The sequence below is a fragment of the Anomaloglossus baeobatrachus genome, chromosome 7, assembly GCF_048569485.1.
Source record: "Anomaloglossus baeobatrachus isolate aAnoBae1 chromosome 7, aAnoBae1.hap1, whole genome shotgun sequence".
Taxonomy (NCBI): domain Eukaryota; kingdom Metazoa; phylum Chordata; class Amphibia; order Anura; family Aromobatidae; genus Anomaloglossus; species Anomaloglossus baeobatrachus.
Window position 1 is genome coordinate 119871663 of NC_134359.1, and position 25357 is coordinate 119897019.

At 43.0% G+C, this 25357-nt stretch overlaps 1 protein-coding gene across 1 annotated transcript; it reads right to left on the reverse strand.

Annotated features, from left to right (window-relative positions):
• Positions 1-3389: 3389 nt before the first annotated feature.
• Positions 3390-25342, reverse strand: NDUFB3 (NADH:ubiquinone oxidoreductase subunit B3). Its single transcript, XM_075317631.1, has 3 exons — positions 25233-25342; positions 11172-11310; positions 3390-3611 (listed from the first exon to the last, which is right to left on the reverse strand). The coding sequence occupies exons 2-3, from the start codon at positions 11306-11308 to the stop codon at positions 3455-3457; spliced, it is 294 nt and encodes a 97-aa protein (XP_075173746.1). The 5' UTR covers positions 11309-11310; positions 25233-25342; the 3' UTR covers positions 3390-3454.
• Positions 25343-25357: the final 15 nt, after the last annotated feature.

A 25357-nucleotide genomic window follows, 5' to 3' on the forward strand; every position in this document is an offset into this window, starting at 1 on the left:
TTTGATGGTCGCCGAGCATGGACAGCACGCTTCAAATCATCCCACAGATTTTCAATGATATTCAGGTCTGGGGACTGGTATAGCCATTCCAGAACATTGTAATTGTTCCTCTGCATGAATGCCTGAGTAGATTTGGAGCGATGTTTTGGATCATTGTCTTGCTGAAATATCCATCCCCTGCTTAACTTCAACTTCGTCACTGATTCTTGCACATTGTCAAGAATCTGCTGATTCTGAGTTGAATCCATGCGACCCTCAACTTTAACAAGATTCCCGGTGCCGGCATTGGCCACACAGCTCCAAAGCATGATGGAACCTCCACCAAATTTTACTGTGGGTAGCAAGTGCTTTTCTTGGAATGCCGTGTTTTTTTGCCTCCATGCATTACGCCTTTTTGTATGACCAAACAACTCAATCTTTGTTTCATCAGTCCACAAGACCTTCTTCCAAAATGTAACTGGCTTGTCCAAATGTGCTTTTGCATACCTCAGGCAACTCGGTTTGTGGCGTGCTTGCAGAAACGGCTTATTTCGCATCACTCTACCATACAGCTTCTCCTTGTGCAACATGCGCTGTATTGTTGACCGATGCACATTGACACCATCTGCAGCAAGATGATGCTGCAGGTCTTTGGAGGTGGTCTGTGGATTGTCCTTGACTGTTCCTTACTTACTTACTTACTATGTTCCTCACAGTGGAAACTGACAGTTTAAATCTCTGAGACAACTTTTTGTATCCTTCCACTGAACAACTATGTGGAATAATCTTTGTTTTCAGATCATTTGAGAGTTGTTTTGAGGAGCCCATGATGCCACTCTTCATAGGAGATTCAAATAGGAGAACAACTTGCAAGTGGCCACCTTAAATACCTTTTCTCATGATTGGATACACCTGCCTATGAAGTTCAAACCTCAATGAGGTTACAAAACCAATTTAGTGCTTTAGTAAGACAGTAAAAAGTAGTTAGTGTTCAAATCAAGAAATTGATAAGGGTGCCCATACTTTTTCACCGTTCAAATTTTGTTTAAATGCGGATTGCACATTTTCTGTTAGTACAATAAACCTCATTTCAATCTAAAAATATTACTCAGTCCATCAGTTATTAGATACATGAAACTGATATAGCTGTTGCAAAAACCCAAATTGTTATAAAGAAAAAAGGTTAACATTAATAGGGGTGCCCAAACTTTTTCATATGACTGTAGTACGATACACAGTATTTGTATACTTATATATTGTGGTCTATTTTATTAGCTGTGTGACCAGGCATTAGCTTCTCAGTAGCCTTTGTTATCATATTGCTATCATATTTTTTATTTATCTATGCTAATCCCATTTGCATGTGTGACACTATAGAGTTCTATTTAGCCTCTTCATCCACATTTATTATGGATGGCTTAGGTGTTGACTGGTGGATACATGTTAGTCAGTTTTTTAAATGTTTTTAACGCATTTTGGTGTTTGTATTTTTTGTGGTCCTTATCAATAAACATTTGCTGTTTTTACACATATATCTTTCTTCGTATTTATTCATTTGTGGTGATCCTGTATACAAGTATGAGCACATTTTTTCTCTTTTGCATTTATTGGAGTTATCTTTCCATATGGCCACAGTAAGCCATACACTACATAGAGCTCGCTTTTATGAAAGTGGCTAGCAAAAAGAAAAAAAAAAAAAAAAGTTATTTGCAGCCAAAAATTGAAAGCTTTTTTTGATTTTGTCAAAAACATGTGGAAGACTTCATGAATATGTGGAATGTGGAGGCAGGTGTTGTGGTCAGAGGAGACCAAAATTTAACTTTTTGGCCACCAAGATAAACACTATAGCGGGCTTTACACGCTACGATATCGTTAATGAATTATCATCAGGGTCACGGTGTTTGTGACGCACATCCGTCGTCATTAACAATATCGCAGTGTGTGACCTTAAACGATCGCAAAAGCGGTCAAAATACTTTACCCCGGAGAGGTCGTCCTGAAACAAAAAAAAATAGTTTTCTGCTTATTAGCGATGTTGTTCGTCATTCCTGCGGCACCACACATCGGTGTGTGTGACACCGCAGGACCTACGAACATCTCCTTACCTGCCTCCACTGGCAATTAAGGACGGAGGTTGGCGGGATGTTATGTCCCGCTCATCTCTGCCCCTCCGCTTCTATTGGACGTGTGACGACGCATGAACCACCCCCTTAGAAAGGAGGCGGTTCGCCGGCCAGAGCGACGTCGCAGGGCAGGTAAGTGCGTGTGACGGGGTTAAGCAAGGTTGTGCACCACGGGCAGCGATTTGCCCGTGTTGCACAACCCACGGGGGCGGGTACGATCGCTTGCGATCTCGCTAGCAAGATCGCAGCGTGTAAAGCCCGCTTAAGGCTGGCGCCAAACCAACACAACTAAGCACCCCAAGAACACCATCCCCACAGTGAAACATGGTGGCAGCATCATGTTGTGGAGATGTTTTTTTTGACAGCAGGAACAAGGAAAATGGTCTAAGTTGAGGTGAAGATGGATGATGCAAAATACAGGGACATTCTTGAGCAAAACCTTTTTCAGTATGTCAGTGATTTAAGACTGGACACAGATTCATCTTCCAACAAGACAATGACTGCTAAAGCAACACTTGAGTGGTTTAATGGGAAATTTGTAAATGTATTGGAGTGACCTAGTGAAAGCCCAGAATTTAATCCAACTGAGAATCTGTGGTCAGACTAGAAGATTGCTAACCATATAACTTCAAGGAGCTGGAGCAGTTTTGCTTTGAGGAATGGTCAATAAGCCCAGTGGCAGGATGTGAAAAGCTCAGATTTAGCCAAAAGGGATGTGCAGCAAAAAGAGGGTCTACAAAGTACTGAGTTTAGTCTGGTGAATAGTTATGAACACTGGAGTTTTCCGTTTTGTCCTATTTGTTATTAGCTTCACAATAGAAAGACAACCAAATATTCACAGTTGTAGGCATGTGCTTTACATAAACTGGTGCAAACCCGCAGAAAAACAGTGAAATTCCAGGTTGTGAGAAAAATGCCAAGGGGTTGAATAATTTCGCAAGGCACTGTATGGGTGATATCGGGTTATAAAGCAACACCTCTGTAAATCATTAAATATGAATGAAAAATCATCAATATGGTCTATTGAGATAAGAAAAAGGGCCAGAGCATAGACATTACTGGAAGGAGACCACACACATTGTGCACGCAGAAGCAGAAATCCCCGTTCTCAGGAATGGTAGGTAATTCCCAACTATTGTTTTAGACATTTATAGTGTTTAAAACTGGATACAATGGCATAAGGGCTTTTCTTTCAAAAGCGTGAAATGTATTTTCAGACTGTTCGAATGGACTGTTCATTGTGCGGATCATTAGAAGATTCAGCCAGTAACATGAAAATACAAAGTGTATATTTACAACAAACATTTAATAAAGTTTTAATCTACAGATTTCCAAACAGCCGTCATCATTGTTCAATGGTGGCCGCCGGTTTTCTTGGGAGGAAAGAAAGCGTATTCTACACCAAGTGCCACCACAAAAGCAGCAAAGCCCCATCTAAATCCTTTGAAGATAACTTGGTTTATGGTGATTGGTTTAGAAAATTCTCCCATGAATCGCCATGCTTCATTCCTGAAAAATAAAAGAATAGTATATTTACACACAAACACTCAGCCTTGTTTCTCAACTTCAGCCTGGGGTACCCCAAATGATTCTTCATTTGACGAGAGAATATCAGAGGGAAAGTTAATTACATCACATATGTAATACAATGAAATCCTGAAAACATGGTGGTTCTTAAAAGGGGTTGATGGGCGCCATCCACATCCGCATCAGAAATGAGAGATCTTGATGATGTCTCGTCTCACTCATCTACCAAAATGCATGCGCGATGAGCAAGTATTGGTGGTTTAGGTGTCATGGCAGATGTGCGGGTGGTAACGTCATTGGCACCGCTCACTTGTAATGCGGAAGTGAGCAGCTCTGGACGGCGCTGGATAGGCCATTCACTGGAATTGAGAAATACAAGTTTACACTGTCTCTTATCTTACAATGATCCTTGAACAACAGGAACTATTTTTTGCAGTGACCCAAAAATGGCAAGTTTTTCTCCACTTACATGGACAATCAATGGTGGATGACGAGACAGTACTTTAAGGGTATAGGCCACTCTTTGAAGCCGTTCTCTGTAGCTGAAAAAGTGATGTTGTTAAAAGGAATCAGTCACCAGGTTTTGCTACCCCATCTGAAATATGCATGATGTAGGGAGTAGAAACCCCGATTTCAGCGATTTGTCACTTACTGGGCTGCTTGCTGTAGTTTTGTTAAAATCACTATTTTATTTGCTGCAGTTCTATCAGTTGTATAACCTCACCAACACCACTGATTGACAGCTGTTTGCCTATGCACAGTGTACACAGAAAGCTATCAATCAGTGGTGTGGGGGCGGGGGTTATACAGAGGTCATACATATGGAGGACAACATGGCAGCAGGTTTACTAGTCCACTTGGGACAATCTGCTGATAAATCAGGGATTTTATTAAAACTACAGCAAGCGGCCCAGTAAGTTATGCTGCTCTCAGCTTAGGTTGCATCTGGTGTCAGGATTCCCTTTACAGAGAAACAATGTTTGATCTTCAATTTGAATCATAAGATCTCTGAAAAGGGGCATGTGATTTAGAATAAATAACTCCTGAGGAACAGGCTGATTCTCATGATCATTTTCTGAGCTGGTTAGAAATCATGTGACATCACAAAGGGCCTATGCAGGCATTTCATATATCTGTTTTAAAGGGAACCGGTCATGTAAAAAAAACAAAAAAAAAACAAAAAAAAAAAAAACACACACACCACTATAAACCTGGAGATATGGGTTAATTTGGAGGTTAGTAACAGTCTGAGCCTGCCTGATGCACATGGTGAGAGCCCCGCTGCTGGGAGGAAATTAACTATATTCCTCCCGAGAGTGTGTTATTCACAGTCATAGTGGAGGCGCTGGTGCAAGTTCAGTCACTATAACCTGAGCGGTGGCTGAAGCCGCACCAGCACCGCCACTGTGACCAGAAGGCAAACACTGTGCAAAGTAATAAAGGTAATTTCCTCCCAGCAGCGGGGCACTGGCAGGTTCAGGATGCCATTAACCTGCAGATTATCCATATATGTAGGTTAATAGCTTTCTTCACATGACAGGTTCCCTTAAATGAGGTGCATGCAGGAATAAGAAGTGCCAAACTCCTTCAGAGGCGCATGCCAGAGAGCAGATGTGCCTAATTATTAAGTGTTGTGCCTCTCTGCCCCTCGCCAACAATCTTACTTCTACCATAAATTAGAATAACATTTCTCACGTAAGTTACACCATAACTTTTGATGAATTTATCAGACGGGCGAGGAGGAGGACCTGGCTAAAACTAGTGTGAAAATGCCAAAAGTCAACAGTTCTAGAGCACCTTCACGATAAAATTCAGTGACATTTCAAGACGTTCAACAGCAGTATTCTGGGGGAAACACCTTCGTGAGTCAGACCCATAATCTTTAACCAGAAAAAAGTAAGCCTAAAAATTAGTGAGAACAAAAATAAAGAGACTGATTCATTAAAGGGAACCTGTCATCAGAAATGTACCTGTAAACCTAAAAAAGTTTCCCCTTCTGCAGCTCCTGGGCTGCATTCTAGCAATTCTTCCTATAGTTTATGTGGCCCCTTTTATACCAAAATAAATACTTTATAAACTTGTACCTTTTCGTATGCAAATTTTGTAAATCGTTCATGGGGGCGGGCTCTCTGGGATCAGTTGCTGTTCCTCCAGCAGATTTACGCCGCCCCCGAACTCTGAATTTCAAACCTCAGGATGCCGCCCCTGGGCGCCCGTGGTCCCGCGCATGCGCTGTGCGACTGTAGCGGTGCCGAGCACTGTGTGCACGTGTGACCGCTGGTGACTCTTTGCGCGGGCACGAGGTTATGGGCGGCGCTGTGAGTGTCATCAGCAAGTGCCGCCCATAATCTCGTGACCGCACTTTCCCCTTTGCCTCCTGCGTTCTGCGCAAGCGTCTCCTCGTAACCTGTGGTGGCCTGATCCGCTCCTCCCATCTATTTCCTGCTGCAGGGCAAGATGGGAAAGGTGACGTCGGATCATTTGGCCAGCGCTTGCGCAGAACGCAGGAGGCAAAGGGGAGAGCGCGGCCACGGTATTATGGGCGGGCACTTGCAATGCAATCACAGCGCCAACCAAAATATCGTGCCTGCGACCACGTCACCAGCAGTCCTCGCGTGCACGGGACCTCGGGCGCTGTGGGCGGCGTCCTGATCTATGAAATGAAGCAATGGGGGACGGCGTAAACCAGAAGGAGGGACAGTAACCGACACCACACGGCCCGCCCACATGGAGAATTTACAAGAATTGCAGGCAAAAAGGTACAACTTTATAAAGTGTTTTATTTGGTTTAAAAGGGGGCACAAAAAGTGCAGGAAGCTTGCTAGAATGCAGCCCAGGAGCTGCAGAGGGGGAATCTTTTAGATTTAAAGCTCAATTTCTGATCACAGGTTCCCTTTAAGCTTGGCATGCTCTATATCAGTCTGACTGAAGGGACGATGTGGAGTAAGAGGAGCCAAATTCATTAGGAGGTACACGCCACTTAATGGGGTTGTCACACAAAGTTCATTTTAATCAATAGATCTTGAAATATTATTAAGTTCCACAATTGAATGTGGTTAATAAAAAAAAAAAGTTCCTGTGCTGATATACTCTTATATACAGAGTATGTCCCTGCTGTGTACTGTGTAATGGCCGTGTCTGACCGTACAGGGACATGGTCTGATCATACCACAGCTCCTGGGCAGGGGAGGAATCAAAAGAGTATAAAGACATTACAGCACGGGATCACAAATATTTCCTTTCTTTGAAGTAAATCAATTTTTTAAAAACAGGCAGGGGAATGTTTCACCTCAAAATGAATCACAGACACAGCAGGGACACATATCAGATTATCTCAGCACAGGAACAGTTTCTTAATCACATCCAATTGTGGAACTTATTATTCCCAGATTTATTGATTAAAATGAACTTTTTTTTTGTGGGAAACCCCTTCCCCTTCTCATTGGCATTCTCTGACTAGAGTAACATTTCTGGCACAAGCTACACAGTAACCTCTGATGAAATAGCTGTATGGGCGCCGTCACGCTCCGTTCCACCCTTGCTGTACCCATGTTGGCAGAGTTGACCGGAATGATCGTTAAAATGTCAAAAGAGGCTACATTTTTGGCTAATTAAAAAGTTGAGCAACAATTTTGCAACTTTTCAAAGTGTTGTATGCCAGTTTTCTGAAAACGCTTTGAATATTTGACCTCAAAATTTGTGTTTTAGGTGGAGTGTTGGAAGGAGGGTGACTTCGTTCTGTTTGATGTCAATTTAACAGGTAGCTATTGTTTTGAACTACATACATTTTTTATTGAGATCATAGGGGCTACTGATTGGTGGGGGCTGGAGCCCAGAGATCACCCACTGATCAGTCAAAACACCACTTAAGTACACAACGCCTAAATATGTGGGCTCAAAAGTAAGTATATGGGTCTGCTCACGTATGGACCCATAGACTTACCATTTTTCGAGCCCATACAACTCTGTGTGCAGATCATGAATCAGTGTTGTGTTGGATCAGCGGGGATTAGAGTTGAGGGAGTGCATAACTATTTGTACTAGCTACAGTGCCTACAAGTAGTATTCAACCCCCTGCAGATTTAGCAGGTTTTCACATTCGGAATTAACTTGGCATTGTGACATTTGGACTGTAGATCAGCCTGGAAGTGTGAAATGCACTGCAGCAAAAAAGAATGTTATTTCTTTTTTTATTTTTTTTTTTAAATTGTGAAAAGTTTATTCAGAGGATCATTTATTATTCAACCCCTCAAACCACCAGAATTCTGTTTGGTTCCCCTAAAGTATTAAGAAGTATTTCAGGCACAAAGAACAATGAGCTTCACATGTTTGGATTAATTATCTCTTTTTCCAGCATTTTCTGACTAATTAAGACCCTCCCCAAACTTGTGAACAGCACTCATACTTGGTCAACATGGGAAAGACTAAGGAGCATTCCAAGGCCATCAGAGACAAGATCGTGGAGGGTCACAAGACTGGCAAGGGGTACAAAACCCTTTCCAAGGAGTTGGGCCTACCTGTCTCCACTTTTGGGAGCATCATCCGGAAGTGGAAGGCTTATGGAACTACTGTTAGCCTTCCACGGCCTGGACAGCCTTTGAAAGTTTCCACCCATACCGAGGCCAGGCTTGTCCGAAGAGTCAAGGCTAACCCAAGGACAACAAGGAAGGAGCTCCGGGAAGATCTCATGGCAGTGGGGACATTGGTTTCAGTCAATACCATAAGTAACGTACTCCACTGCAATGGTCTCCGTTCCAGACGAGCCCGTAAGGTACCTTTACTTTCAAAGCGTCATGTCAAGGCTCGTCTACAGTTTGCTCATGATCACTTGGAGGACTCTGAGACAGACTGGTTCAAGGTTCTCTGGTCTGATGAGACCAAGATCGAGATCTTTGGTGCCAACCACACACGTGACGTTTGGAGACTGGATGGCACTGTATACGACCCCAAGAATACCATCCCTACAGTCAAGCATGCTGGTGGCAGCATCATGCTGTGGGGCTGTTTCTCAGCCAAGGGGCCTGGCCATCTGGTCCGCATCCATGGGAAGATGGATAGCACGGCCTACCTGGAGATTTTGGCCAAGAACCTCCGCTCCTCCATCAAGGATCTTAAGATGGATCGTCATTTCATCTTCCAACAAGACAACGACCCAAAGCACACAGCCAAGAAAACCAAGGCCTCGTTCAAGAGGGAAAAAAATCAAGGTGTTGCAGTGGCCTAGTCAGTCTCCTGACCTTAACCCAATTGAAAACTTGTGGAAGGAGCTCAAGATTAAAGTCCACATGAGACACCCAAAGAACCTAGATAACTTGGAGAAGATCTGCATGGAGGAGTGGGCCAAGATAACGCCAGAGACCTGTGCCGGCCAGATCAGGTCTTATAAAAGACGATTATTAGCTGTAATTGCAAACAAGGGTTATTCCACAAAATATTAAACCTAGGGGTTGAATAATAATTGACCTACACTTTTATGTTGACAATTTATTAAAATTTAACTGAGCAACATAACTTGTTGGTTTGTAAGATTTATGCATCTGTTAATAAATCCTCCTCTTGTTTGAAGTTTGGAGGCTCTAACTTATTTGCATCTTATCAAACCTGCTAAATCTGCAGGGGGTTGAATACTACTTGTAGGCACTGTATACTTATAATAATACTAACGTATTCATTCTGAATAGTGTGTTCAATGCAAGTCAATGGGGAAAAACTAGCAAAGTAATGAGTAAAACAAATGCTGTACTATTCATGCGAGTAGCGAATAGTGCGAAATTGGGGTTACTCGTTACATTGCGAGTATTCCCCATTGACTTGCATTGCACATGCTATTCGGGACGAATACGCGAGTATTAGACAGTACTCGTTAGGAGTATGAGTATAGCGAGGACGGATAGTTAGGTGCTCACTCAACTCTAGTGGGGATCTCAGGATCAGCACATAGGAGTCCCTACAATTTTTAAATCATTTCATTACATGAGAGCTACCCTTTACGTCAAGCTACTATAATGAGGGAGGAAGGTGCACTAACTATCTGAGAGATAAATCGGCCTGTTCCAGTCTATTTTTCATAAAACTATTTTCAATTTCAAGATCAGGAGAGGGGGAATATATTGATATCTCCGGGGAAATCACAGAAGTATGTGTTTTCCCTGTACCATGTGGACAGCAAATAAACAACGGTAGTCTTATGGTGGTGGATATGAGCTGTCAATGGAAATTCCAAGAGTCTATAAACGCAGCAGCCAACAGTCACGAATTTTAAAAAACTGATAATGGGAAAAAAAAAATTATCAAATTTTGGCTCATGGGATTTTTATGGTGTGGCTTTGAATTAGGATTGAAAGGCTTAGGCTAGTTTCACACTTGCGTTCAGCGCAGTCCGTCACTATGGAGAATAGCGCAGTCCGTTAACGCACTGCGCTATTCTCCATAGACTTGTATGGACGACGTACTGTAACGCAAGTGTCTGCGTTGCATCCGCTGGACGACGCAGCGTTGTTATTTTGACGCTGCGTCGGGCGGATGGAACGCAGCATGTAACGTTTTTCTGCGCTTGGCGGAGTGTCAAAAAAACGCAATCTGCAGGAATCCGTTAGGCGTCCGTTGTTTTTATAATGGACGCCTATGGTGGCGGATTCCGTTAGATTGAGTCATTTGACGGATTCCGTTAACGCACCTGACTTTACACAACTGCGCATGCTCAGATGTGTAAAGTCAAGGAAAAAAAAACTACAACGGACTGCGTTATTTTGTACGATCTGTACCATGCGTTGTGCCACTATATGCAACGCATCCGTTGCATGCGTCACACAATGCAATGCTACGGATCCCGTTCAACGCAGGTGTGAAACTAGCCTTAGAAATACAGATTCAGTTACGTGGGTTTCATAGGTGAAAACAAAGACCCATCAAGTGCAACCAAAGGAATTTCAAAAATTGTTGATAAAGGAAAGTGGATAAGTAAATGTTCAGAAACTTTATCTTTATTGATCCAGAAGAATGTAAAAAACCCCCTCAAACCTAGAAGGCATAAACAAGTCTGCCCCCTCAAAAAAAGCTAAAGTTCCCCACCTTATTCCTATTGTCGATCAGACTGGATCAACATTCAAAGGACGAATATATATGTTCATATCATCAGCCTGTTCCCGCTGTGTCCCGTTCCCGCTGTGTCCCGTTCCCGCTGTGTCCCGCTCCAGAGGTCGGCTGTTTTACAGATGATCGTTCTCATGGTAAAAAGCAGCAACGTCTCCTCTGGAGATTGAGCCTTTTTTCCTCCAGATACAGGGAAACCTTTTGTCTTTTGAGGGGATTTGCACATATCTACTTATCACCATATTTTATACACAAGTCATTTATATAAATCACTATGCTCTAATTCAGTGTGCTTTTTCCCATATAAAAAGAATTACACTATACCCTATTGACCGCAGTACAACTGAGGAAATCCCAAGTGCGAGGACTTCGAATATGTTGCAAGAGACTTTCAGATGTCCTCTCTACCACCAGCTTTTTGTGCAGTATAAGCTTTAATCTGAATTTTACCTTAGCCATGGATCCCTCAGTCCCTTTTTTGCAAGTTTCTTCTGTACATCTTCCAGAGGTGTCCCCTCTATTTTCCATCGCCTGTAATCTGGAATGGGTATCTTCTCAGGCCCGTGGTGTTCATGTCCGTGGCCCATATCTGTGATAGAAAGGGGGTTACTTTATTATGTATTCTCATCAACAGTTCAGAAATTGGGGATTTTGGGTAAATCCCCCATGTCCCCATTATTCCACTAATGTTCTGTTGATTGACAATCTCAGCATGACCACACATAAGAGTTTCATACTCCCAGTCACGCAACAAGGAGCTTCTCTCATTTTTCAATTGAAAGAATCATAATGAGAAGCTGGTTGATAAGAGTGACCTCAATGTATGCAATTCCATATGAAAATTCACATGACAACTGAAAGCACTATTATTCACAGTTAAGATTCAGCATTAGTTAGATACAGTCTCTGAGTAAATTTATGCCTGGCCCAGAAAGCATCTAGAAGAGTTTTTTGGGCAGTAATAATAATACTACTACTATTTATTCACTTATATAGCGCTATTCATACTTCCACAGCGCTTTACATACATCAGCAACACTGTCCCTATTGGGGCTCACAATCTAAAAATTCCCTTTCTGTATGTTTTTGGAGTGTGGGAGGAAACTGGAGAACCCGGAGGAAACCTTCGCAAACACGGGGAGAACATACAGACTGTGCAGATGTTGTCCTTGGTGGGATTTGAACCCAGGACCCCAGCGCTACAAGACTGCTGCCCAGCTTATAGCAACTAGCTTTTATATGTAAACACATGGCAAGATACACTACTCACAAAAAGTTAGGGATATTTGGCTTTCAGGTGAAATGTATAGAAACTGTAAAAAGTTCACAATACAGTGATATTTTATCATGAAATTAGGGCATGTAATGGGGATTTCCTCATCTCAAACAATTTATTGAAACAAAAGCCAACAACCATGATGCGTATACCTCTCCAAAAATGTCAACATCTCAATAACTTGTCATGTGGCTTTGAGCATCAATTACAGCTACACAACAATATCTCCTGCTGTTCACAATTGAAGTCATTGTCTGAGGAGGCATGGCATCCCACTCTTCTCGAAGATCAGGCCTCAGGTCATTGAGGTTCTGGGGTACAGCGCTACGACCTCTACACGGCGACTCAGCTGATCTCATTAGTTTTCTGTGGGATTCATTTGAGGTTCGCCAGTCTCCAGCAGCCGTTCCCTAATGATGCAACATTGATGAGCTGGAAATGGTCATCAATGAAGATTAAATTAGGCCTGTGTTCATGCAGAGGCACAATCACTGGATTAAGGTTGGTTAATCAGGTAGTAGGGGATTGTCACTGCAACATTCAGAGTGTAGAGCAGCTATGTATTGACTAGACTCACCTGCCCACACTAACACAAGTCTCGTCTGGTGACAGCAGTGGCTGATGCATAGCGCTCTTCTTGACGTCTCAAACATCGTTGGTGGCCATCATTTCTGATCAGTGTGAATCAACTTTCATCAGCACTGAGGCTCAGTGGTCCCTCGTCCGGTGTAGATGGCACCTCTGCCTGGTGGTGGGGTCAGGTATCCTTGCAGAACATCTAGCACAAGGACCACGCTGATATAAACAGTTTTGAATGGTCTGACGTGACACTTGGTTGCCTCTCACCTCCCTTAAATGTGCCTGGAGTTGTGTGACAGTCATCATCTGGTTCCAAAAAGCATTGTTCACAATGAAGTGGTCATCAGTGTGAGATGTGGCCAAAGGTCATCCACTTCTATGCCTTGCTGTGACTCTTCCAGTCTCTGTTGCAACCTGCTGATGACACTCTAAGCTCAGTGGCCACTTCCATCTGAGAACATCCTGCTTCAAGCCTCGCAGTGGCGAGGTACTGATGATCAATTGTTAGGTGTTGCCTTGATGTCATGATGTCAAAAAGTGAACAGTATTATGAGGAGGACTGTTTAATACCAATTCTAACTGAATCATTAAATTTACTGGGCGATTCATGGATCAAACACCAGTTGTGAATTTTGCCATTAAGCTCCTTGTTAGAGAACAGCAGGTTGTGCAAAAAGTGCTGAAACATTGAACAGTTGGACACGTGCATTTAAAAGTTTAGATACGGTCACATTAAGTTCACCTGAAAAGGACATTATGGGATCATCCTGAAATTTCACCCGAAAGCCAAATATCCCTCACTTTTTGTGACTGGTGTATGTTTTGTCTGAAGGTTATGTCTGCCATCTGCTGGCAACCTGATAATATTGCAGAATTGTTTAACCCCTTAGGGTCAGATTGTAATTTGGCCTTGAAGGTCTTTCACCAAAATTTTCATGTTGAACTGCACACGGAAGCTGAACAGATTTATTTATTATTTTTTATATATTATATATATATATTATATATATATATTATATATGCCAATGTATGTAAAGCGCTGTGGAATTAATAGCGCTATATAAATGAATAAAATTAATTATTATTATTATATATATATATATATATATATATATTTTCGTCTCTGTTGTGGAGATATTAGCAATGAAAGTATTTGTCACCTAACTAGATCATTTTCGGCAAGTCCTTCATTCAGTAGGCCATAACACGGAAATGAAAGAAGATGTCCCCACAATAGCTGAGAGCAATTTTCTCAACATGTGAAATGCAATGATACAGCGCTTTAGGCCTGTTTCACACGCTGACAGTCACAGCATACTGCGATTTATTTTCATGCCGATTCGGCATGAAATTGCAGCTGTACACTGCCTAATTGTTTAACAATGGTGCAAGTGCAATCCAAATGTTTTATCGGATTGATGTTAAATGCATGTGGGACCGAGACCTATACTGTAGTATTGCAATATAGAGTATAGGCAAATGATTGCAAGATTAAAAAAAATTATATATGTAAAAAGCTAAAAATTTAAAAATCACTCATTCTAACAAAAAAAAAAAAACAAAAATTTTGTATTGCCATATCTATAAAATATAAATTAACCGGTACAGTAAATTACACAAAGATGACGGAAATAAAACAGCTGGTTCATAGGTGCCTCAAAGGAGTCAGCCTTCCACAAGGATGTAGAAACTTTATTTAAAGATTTTGTCCACTATTTTAACATTGATGGCCTATCCTTAAAATAGGTCATCAATGTCTGATCGGCCAGGGTCAGACACCCCCGCACCGCCCATCGATCAGCTGCTCCCGATGCCAGCGCGGCAGCAGGGGCTGGAAATGCTCAGTTACGGAGTTGCCCCTCCTTCTGATAGGGGCAGCAGCCAGGTACTGCACATCAGTCTTCCCTTCAAATCAATAGGAGTTGGATGTGCAGTATCCGGCCGCAGCCATCAGAAGACAGAGCAACTCCAGAACTGAGGATTTCCGGCCTGATTGGTGGGGGTGCGGGGTGTCAGACCCCGTCCGATCAGACATTGATGACCTATTCTATGGCGGGCTTTACACATTGCGACATCGCTAGCAATTGCTAGCGATGCCGAGCGCAATAGCACCCGCCCCCGTTGTACATGCGATATCTTGTGATTGCTGCCGTAGCGAACATTATCGCTACGGCAGCGTCACACGCACATACCTGCTTGGCGACGTCGCTATGACTGCCGAACAATCCCTCCTTCAAGGGGGAGGTGCGTTTAGCGTCACAGCGATGTCCCTAATCAGCCGGCCAATAGAAGCGGAGGGGCGGAGATGAGCGGGACGTAACATCCCGCCCACCTTCTCCCTTCCGCGTTGCAGTCGGGATGCAGATAAGGAGATGTTTGTCGCTCCTGCGGGGTTACACACAGCGATGTGTGGAGCTCAGGAACGACAAAACAACATCGTACCTGTGGTCGAACCGACATTATGGAAATGAACGGCATTACACAGATCAGCGATATTGTATTCTTCTGTGCTCGTTCATCGTCGCACCTAGGATTTACATGTTGCGATGTCGCTACCGGCGCCGGATGTGCGTCACTAACGACGTGACCCCGACGATATATCGGCAGCGATGTCGCAGCGTGTAAAGCCCACTTAAGGATAGGCCATCAATGTAGAAGTAGTGGACAACCCCTTTAAGTAAATCAGAAATTAGGGGTAAAGTTTGGTAATTATGAAAAAGCCCCGGGGGTAGATGGTCTGCTGGTGGAGGTATACAAATCTCTGGAAGAAATACTCTTACCCAATTTGCTGAGTGTCTTGGAGGAGGCAAGGGAGAGGGGGACACTGCCAGAGTCTATGAGGGAGGCGATAATAACAGTAATACCTAAAGAGTATAAGGATCCAAAACTTCCCAAATCATACAGGCCCATCTCACTGTTAACGACGGATGTTAAAATTTTGGCCAAAGTACTCTCTAATCGATTAACAGAAGTGATATCTACCCTAATCCACCAGGATCAGTCGGGTTGTATGCCTAATAGATCCACAGCAAAAAATATACGAAGATTATACCTTAACCCCATTACGACCGCGTTAAGTTTTAAAACGGCACCAAAAAAGGGTACTTATTCCTTTCTGCCGTTTTAAAACGGCGGGCAGAAAAAAAAAAGTGTATAGCGCCCCCCAGCGTCAGAAAATCTCCGGGGTTTCAGCTACCGGGGGTAGCTGAGACCCTGGAGATCATGATTCGGGCCGGTTTTTCCGGTCGCCAGTCACGTGATGACCGGTATACACCGTATGCCGATCATCAAGTTATAGTAAATGACCGCGCCGGTAAAAAATGATTTATCTCCCATCTGGCATGATCAAACATGTCAGATGGGAGATAAATCTTTCTCGGTTCCCTCCGGTCCCCTCGGTATCCCCAAAGTGCCCCCCCCGACCCCCAACCCCCTCCCGAAAATCCAAGATGGCCGCGCGCACCGCCGATCACAGCAGCGCGCCGGCCACATTCACACTGTTCCTATGGTTTCTGTTGTATGTGCCATAACACATGCGACAGAAACCTGCTCCCCAGGCCCTGCCAAGTCACCCCCTATCCCCCCCGGTGTCATACATACCTGTCGGAGCGCTGATCCCCCGCGGCCCCCTCCTCCGGCTCCTTCACAGCAGACGCCGGTCACATGTGCAGAGCAGCTGACAGCTTCCTGTGTTCAGAGACGCTGGCTGCTGCTGCTCGGCACTTTGCAGTTGTGACCCGGGGAGGGTGGGTGCAGATTCTTTGCACCCACTCTCCTCAAATGGAGGGTCCTGACACCTAGAAAATGGGAGATACGTTCCCTGAACGTGTCCCCCATATTCTAGAAGGTCCAGAATCGACGTGGGACGTCCAAATGGATTACAGCGGATTTTTTTTACTTTTCAATAAATTGGCTAATCAGGGAATGTTTTGGGGAGTGTTTTTTCAAATAATTTTTTTTTTGTTGTCAATTTTTTTTTTTTATTACTGTCAATTAGTTATGTCGGGTATCTGATAGACGCCGTGACATAACTAATTGCTGGGCTTGATGCCAGGTGACATTACACATCTGGTATCAACTCCATTTATTACCCCGTTTGCCAACGCACCAGGGCGCGGGATGAGCTGGGGCGAGGCGCCAGAATTGGCACATCTAATGCGCCATTTCTGGGGCGGCTGCGGCCTGCTATTTTTAGGCTGGGAAGAGTCCAATAACCATGGCTCTTCCCATCCTGAGAATACCAGACCCCAGCTGTCAGCTTCACCTTGGCTGGTGATCTAATTTGGGGGGACCCCACGTTTGTTTTGTTTTTTTTAATTATTTATTTATAAATAATTAAAAAAAAAAAAAAAAAAAACCAGCTTGGGGAGCCCTCCAAATTGATCACCAGACAAGATGAAGCTGTCAGCTGTGGTTTGCAGGCTGTCTGTTTTACCCTAGCTGGCTATCAAAAATAGGGGGGACCCCACGTCATTTATTTTAATTATTTTTTTTTCTTTTGGGCTAAATACAAGGCTAGGCACCCTTTAGTGTCACATGAAAGGCACTAAAGGGCGCCAGCTTAGAATCTGCAGAGGGGGGTGGACATTATATATATGTTTGACATTATCCATTCATCCATTGTAGCATTTTACGCTGTGTGCCCACAATCAGGGTTTGCAGCGTTTTGGGCGCAGAGTGTTTTCCCTGCGTCCATAACGCTGCGTTGTGCAGTAAAAGCACAGCGGAAGGATTTTTAGAAATCCCGTGCCCACTGTGTTTCTTTTCTCTGCAGCATAAACCGACCTGTGGCGCAGCTTCCCGAGCCTCAGCATGTCAATTTATGCTGCGGAGATGAGTGTTTTCTGCAGGTAGAATAGAGCCAAAGTCCACAGCAGCCTGAACCCAAATCGTGGGCATGGACAGCTGCGTTCTCCCGTGAACAACGCTCACATCTCTGCAGGAAGGCTGACACTGTGTACTAGCAACATTTTTGTGAAGTACCTGTGGATTCAAAATGCTTACTATACTCCTGAATAAAATCCTTGGGGGGTCTAGTTTCCAAAATGAGGTCACTTGTGGGGGGTTTCTGATGTATAGGTACCCAAGGGACCCTGCTAATGTGACATGGTGCGCGCAATTTGCTTCAACTTTTCCAGAATTCAAATGGTGCTCTTTCCATTCCAAGCCCTCCCATTTATCCAAACAAAGGTTTTTGGCCACATGTGGGGTATCCCTGCGCTCACAAGAAATTAGATAACCTGTGGAGTACACGTTTTGTTGTTGCCTCTTGAAAAGGTGAGAAATGTGTCGCTAAATCAACATTTTTGTGAAAAAAATGAAAATTTCAATATGGCAACCCAAGCTTATCAAATTCTGTGAAGTATTCGTGGATTCAAAATGCTCAATATACACCTCGATAAAAGCCTTGAGGTGTCTTGTTTCCAGAATGGGGTCACTTGTGGGGGACCTCCACTGTTTAGGCACCTTAGGAGCTTTCCAAATGTGACATAGCGTCCGCTAATTATTCCAGCCAATTGTTCAGTCAAATGGCACTTTTTCCCTTCCGAGCCCTGCTGTGCACCCAAACAGTTGATTTCCACCACACATAAGGTATCAGCATACTCAGGAGAAATTGCACAATCAATTTTATGCTGATAGCTTTTTTTTAACAAGAGTACACGGAAAACTATCTGGTTGAAGTAACAATTTTGTGGTAAAAATATATTTTTTTTATTTTCACAGCTCAACATTATAAACTTTTGTGAAGCACCTGGGGGTTCAGGGTACTCTCCAAACATCTAGATAAATTCCTTGTGGGGTCTATTTTCCAGAATGGGGTCACTTGTGGGGGACCTCCACTGCTTAGGCACCTCAGGGGCTCTCCTAATGCAACATGGCGTCCGCTATTGATTCCAGCCAATTTTGCAGTCAAGTTGTACTCCTTCTCTTCCGAGCCCTGCAGTGTGCCCAAACAGTTGATTTCCACCACGTACAAGATATCACCAAACTCAGGAGAAATTGCGCAATAAACTTCATGGTGATTTTTTTCCTGTTACCCTTGTGAAAAAAAAAGCTACCTGGTTGAAGTAACAATTTTGTGGTAAAATTTTATTTTTTATTTTCATGGCTCAACATTATAAACGTCTGTAAAGCACCTGGAGGTTCAGGGTACTCACCAAACATCTAGATAAATTCCTTGAGGGGCCTAGTTTCCAATATGGGGTCACTTGTGGTGGATTTTTGCTGTTTACATACCTTAGGGGTCCTCCAAATGTGACATGGTGCCCACAATCTTTTTCAGCCAAATTTCCTTTCCAAAATTCAAATATTGCTCCTTCCGTTCCAAGCCCTCCCAATTCTCCAAACAAAGGTTTCAGACCACAAGTGAGGTATCACCGCGCTCATAAAAAAGTGGGTAACAAACATTGGGGTGAAGATTTTGGAATTACCTCTTGAAAAAGTGAAAAAAATTGATGCTAAAGCAACATTTTTTAGAAAAAGATGAAAATTTTCAATGTGACAATGTAACGTTATCAAAATCTGAAGTACCTGTGGATCCAAAATCCTCACTATACCCCTAGATAGAAGCCTTGAGGGGTCCACTTTCCAAAATGGCATCACTTGTGAGGGGTTTCTTCTGTTTAGGTACCTTAGTGGACCTGTAAATGCAACATGGTGCCCGCAATCTATTTCAGCCAAATTTGCTTTCCAAAATTCAAATATTGCTGCTCCTGTTCCGAGCCCTCCCCTTTGTCCAAACAAAGGTTTCTGACCACATGTGGGGTGTTGGCGCGTTCATAAGAAAGTGGGTAACAAGTTTTGGGGTTCATTTTGTTGTGTTATTTCTTCTAAAAGTGAATACATTTGGGGTAGAGCAACATTTTAGGTAAAATTTTATTTTTTGCTTTTTTTCATTCCACTTTGCTTTAGTTCCTGTGAAGCACCTGAAGGGTTAATAAACTTCTTGGATGTGGTTTTGAGTACTTTGAGGGGTGCTGTTTTGAGAATGGTGTCACTTTTGGGTATTTTCTGTCACCTGGGCCTCTCAAAGTCACTTCAAATGTGATGTGGTCCCTAAAAAAATGGTTTTGTGAATTTTGTTGAAAAAATGGGAAATTGCAGATGAACTTTGACCCCTTCTAACTTCCTAACCCCAAAACATTTTGTTTCAGAAATTGCGCTAATGTAAAGTAGACATGTGGGAAATGTTATTTATTAACTGTTTTGTGTGACATAAAAATTAAAAGTTTGAAAATTGCAAAAATTTTCAAAATTTTCATCAAATTTCCGATTTTTCACAAATAAAAGCAAACAATATCGTTCTAAATTTATAACTATCATGAAGTACAATATGTCACGAAAAAACAATGTCAGAATCACCGGGATCCGTTGAAGCGTTCCAGAGTTATAACCTCAAAGTGAAACTGGTCAGAATTGCAAAAAATGGCCTGGGCATTAAGGACAAAACTGGCTCCGTCATTAAGGGGTTAACATGCAACTGCCGGTGGACAATCCGGGACAGAGAGTAATAGCTTCATTAGATGCTCATAAAGCATTTGACAGTGTGGAATGGGGATATCTGTGGAGAGTGCTAAGACATATGGGATGTGGCCCTAATTTTATAACCTGGATACAGCTGATATATACTAGACCAGTAGCTAAAGTGACGATTAATGGAATGTTGTCACACACGGTGGATTTACAAAGGGGTACTCGCCAAGGATGTCCGCTCTCGCCTCTCCTTTTTGCTCTGGCAGTGGAGCCACTGGCGGCTGCTATACAGCAGAACAGAGACATGAAGGGATTTGTATATGGCCATCTAGAAGAAAAGATAGCCCTCTATGCAGACGACATTCTAATGTTTCTGGGAGACCCAGGGGCATCGTTGAGCTGTGCCATGCAGGTGATCGAGCGGTACGGGGGGGATCTCTGGACTATCAATTGGACCAAATCGAATCTGTTTCAGGTGGACGCGGGAGTGGATGGGTCGATCCTGGGTGATGAGGTCAACAGACTGCGGGTTGTGGACCAGTTTAGATATCTGGGCATTCAGGTATCTATGCCAATTGGGAACTACATTACTATTAATCTAGTCACTTTGCTGAAGCAACTGCGAAGTAAGATAACTGCTTGGAATAAGCTTTATTTATCAGTAATAAAATGGATTAATCTTATTAAAATGGTGCTTATGCCCAAGATACTCTGAGTTGCACAATTCTCCTATTTGGATCCCTCAGAGTCACTTTAAGGAGATTGATTCCATGTTCCGTGCTCTAATATGGAAGAACAAACAAGCCAGACTTAAACTCGAGACGCTACAGAGACCGAAGGATGAGGGGGGGCTAGCACTACCCAATCCGGGAATATATTATCTGGTAGCTCAGAGTCAACATTTCAGGGGATGGGCAGATTTAGGGGTGGTGGACCCAGCATCCAGACTGTTAGGGCATGTTCTGCATCGGAAGCAATTAGTGTTCGGACTGGAGGATGGATCATTTGGGAGAGTAGGAAAAACGAGCCCCACACTTAGCTTGATGAATAGAATCTGGAGGAAGATCAAGCAAATAAGAGGGATTACTGCAATAACTGAATTCTCTCCATTGTGGGACAATGAAAACTGCTCTGAGATATACAAGATAGGCAAAATTAAGGAATGGGCACGTAAAAGGTATATGGTATATGGGACAAATTCTTAGCCAGGGACGTCTGAAATTGTTTACACAAATACAGGATGAGTTTGGGATATCCCCACTTGGGTGGTACCAGTACAAACAGTTGGCGCATGCAGTGGTGGCTCAGGGGGTTAAGCAATCATTGCTGGTACAGGCAGACCTAGTACTGAAATATGTGTGTAGTAGTGGACCCACAAGAGGAATCATATCTACTATATATAGGGACCTACTGCATACATATTTGCTTGATCACCCTGTAAACACTAGGACTAAATGGGAGGCAGAGATAGACGGGATCACTGATGAGGTATGGGATAGTGTTTTGGAATACATACCGAAATTATCAATGAGTGAACCAGCAAGATTATCCCACCTCTACGTGGTGCATAGGGCATATAGATCCCCGCTAATTATGTGTAAAATGGGATTGAAGAGTAACTCCGACTGGCCTAGATGTAATGGAGAAGGTGCCGGCATTTTCCACATGATGTGGATGTGCCCCAGGTTGGCACCCTTTTGGATAACTGTTCTTAATAGAATAGAAGGAGCTTATAGATGTAAATTCCCAGACAACCCCTGGTATGTCTTCTAGGTTACGTGGAGGAAATTAGAGTAGACAACAGTTTTAAAATAGTGATAGCCAGACTGCTGTATGCGGCAAGGAAGGTAATTGCCAAACACTGGATGCAGGGGGACCCACCGACTAGAGGGGAATTTGTCACATATGTTAATCATATTGTTCGAATGGAGAGAAGCATATATGGGAAAAGGAAACAACTTGCACTTTTTGATAGATTGTGGAATCCGTGGCTGCAATATGGATAAATATTAGAGTTGGGAGATGTTGGACTAGGGGCAGAGATAGTTCTATACATTCCAATATATGCTATTGAAGGGTTCAAATGTAAGATCTTTGATATTGAAATGGGTAATATGTACGCTGAGGGGGGAGGGGGATGTTGGGGAGGGAAAGTTTATAGTTCTGCTCGTTATTGCTGAAAATATAACACATGTTTTGTATACTGTGTGAAAAATAAAAATTTATCTGATTAAAAAAAAAAAAAAAGTTTGGTAATTATGTTTTTTACTGACAATTATTGTGACAAACCATTCAAGCAAGGTATTATTACAGAAATCCTTTACCTGTCTAAGTAATAGATGGATTTTTTTAATGTTTTTGTATACTACTTTGTTGCCTAGGCTACCAGCCATTTCTGCAGTCTAAGAGGTGGCAGGTCTCCTAGGCAAGGAGTGCCGTGCATACAAGCTCTTTGCTTTATAGTTTGTAAGTGCTGCTCGTAAGCTGGCCAGATTGCTGGATCTCGTCAGCTTCAATGCGCCTGCACTCCTCCGATGCTGCAGAAGCAAAGCGGCCTCATATAGTAGTAAGTAGTATGGAGCTCATCTAATATTATTACTGACGTCATCAATAGGCTGTAAGCCAGACTCTGCGCATCACACGTACCTGTGTGACTGGCGCCCTATACAAGCCTCATCTGCGTGCATGTTTAATACTAGCAGCCACCTCCTCCATGAATTGGTAAGTTGTGTGATTGACTGTTTCAATCAGTATTTTTCCGATGTGCTGTCCCTAACCTTTATCACGGGGTCTGCTGCATCATGCTAGTGCAATGGTCATCTGACCTGGTGTTGGTAATGGCTGTTTCTTTTTCTGTGATGTTTTCCCGATTTGGAGTGCACAGTCCTGTAGTAAGCGAAAATTTCCAAACAATGGAAGTGAGATAACTCCTTTAAGTGGCTTGCATGGGCATATATTTCTGACCAGTCAGTATGATAGATTCTCAATATCAGACCTCTACCGATCAGCTGTCTTTAGCTCTGCCGACAGCTGAATGTAAACAGTGTAAGGAGTGGAACAGCATAGGGCCGTTCAATGTGCAGTGCCTGCTACCAGTACCGAAGATCAGCTCCTATTTAAAAGGAGATTAGATGCAATATTGTGGAACATCCACTACACATTCATCAGACCAACATGGTATAGCTCCATTCAATGCTTACATCCAGCCGGAGCTAATAGCTGATTGGTGGGGGGGCTGGCTGTATAATTCCCACTCATCTGATGTTCATGGCCTATCAATATTATAGACTTAGACAAGGTTTTTAAGGTATTTAAAGGAAATCTATCACCAGGTTTTTGCTCCTCCATGTGAGCGCAGCATATTGTAGAGACAGAAATCCTGATTCCAACGATGTGTCACTTACTGAGCTGTTTGCTGTCATTTTGATAAAATCAATGTTTTCTCTGCTGCAGATCTATCAGTTATACAGAGCTGATTAATATGCTGGACTACCTGCAGCACACCAAGTAGTCCTCTAATGATAATCTACTGCTGATTAATCAGTGATTTTATGAAAACTACACTAAGCAGCTCAGTAAGTGACATCACTGGAATCAGGATCTCTGCCCCTACGTTATGCTGCTCTCAGATTAAGTGGCAAACACTTGGTGACAGATTCCCTTTAACGCACTAATATACTTTAGGTTTCATAAGATGCCATAATTATGTTACAAGCTCTGAGTTGCGTTAGGCACTGAACATTATTTCCCATATTGGCAGGTGAGCAGTGCTGTGCATTAGGAGGGATTAGCTGATGTCCTGTATAAGAAGCCGTCATATTCTGCAACTAGGACATGTGATAAGTATACGAGATGTCATCAAACCAGGAGATAAAGAATACAGCACTGGTCACGTGACCCGCATCCCAATCACAAAACAGGACGTTATAGAAACTGACTATATTGGGACCCTTCCATTTGTGACACTTTCAAAAGCTTCATTGCAGGAAACCTGGCAAGGGCTAAGAGATAAGAATTTATATTATAGTGAGAAGGGTGATGATGAATCTGTAAAGTGCTGCAGAATATGATGTCGCTAGATTATATTAATTATTTTTATTGCACCAACATATTCCACAGCACTTTATCATTCAGAGGAGACATGTGTACAGACAATATCAGACATTACAGAGTAAAACAATTCAACAGATACCAAATGTAGTGAGGGCCCGGCTCACAAGCTACGATCTACGGGGAAATACAGGTGCACTAAAGGTAAATGGTAAAAAATGCTTGTATTGTCTGGTCCAGACATCAATATAATAAATAGGGTATTCACATAACGCTGCATGAATCGGTCACCAGCTCTTATAAGTACAAGTTCGGGTACAGAGGGCTATTCAGTGCATGGAGGGTGTAAATAGATGATAAAAAGGATAAGATTTGAAAGAAAGGTTCGTAACCGTACAAAAATGGGAATGGTTACATAAGTGAGGTGATAGGCCAGTCTAAAGAAATGCGTTTTTAAGGCACGCTTAAAACTGTGGGTGTTGTAAATTAAATCAAATTGTACTAGGTAGTGCGTTCTAGAGAACTGGAGCAGCTTGTGAGAAATCTTGGAGAAGGGAGTGGGAGGCTCAGATTATAGAGGATGTCAATCTTAGGTGATTAGCGGAATGGAGGGCACAGGTAGGGTGATAGATAGAGATGAGGGAGATGTCGGGTGCTGCAGAACTGTGCACAGCTTTGTGGGTGAGAGAGATACATTTATATTGGACTCTGTTGAAGATGGACAACCAGTGCAATGACTGGCGCGGAGCAGAGGCGTCGGTGCAGCAGCTGGAGAGGTATTGCAATGTGCTCCTCTCGTGGCAGTGGCCATTAGACCATTGGCTTTACCATCACTGACCACAATGGTAGTCTTGTGACAGAGACATATGTATGATCTGCGTGCAAATTGTCACAGAAAGTCATACACTGCTTTGGGGTCTCCAGAACCATACAGTGCTGATAGCAGTCAGTGATGACAGGGAAAGTCCTGGGTACCAGCCTGCTCATGCTCTTTACCCTGTAGCACACACAGTCAGGTCTCTGCATTTCTCCTCTGTCCTCCCCCGTAGATAGGAAGCCTGCAGCTCAGGAGCAGACACGGATGTAGCGGCCATGTGCATTGTAAGAAGTCTACAAACACAATAACACCTTACCTGAAAATCCCACTGCTCTAGAGGAGAATTCCTAGCAGACAGGAACCGGAAATAGGCTTCATGAAGGGCGGATGTCACTCTAGTAACCTTGTGAAAAACCTTATCGAATAAAGATATCAATAAAG

Excerpts from the sequence above, each read along its gene's own strand:
- NDUFB3 (XM_075317631.1), bottom strand. The coding sequence starts at position 11,308 with ATGGGCCACGGACATGAACACCACGGGCCTGAGAAGATACCCATTCCA. Across the intron at positions 3,612-11,171 it reads CTGAGGGATCCATGGCTAAG|GAATGAAGCATGGCGATTCA; the intron begins GTAAAATTCAGA and ends TTTATTTTTCAG.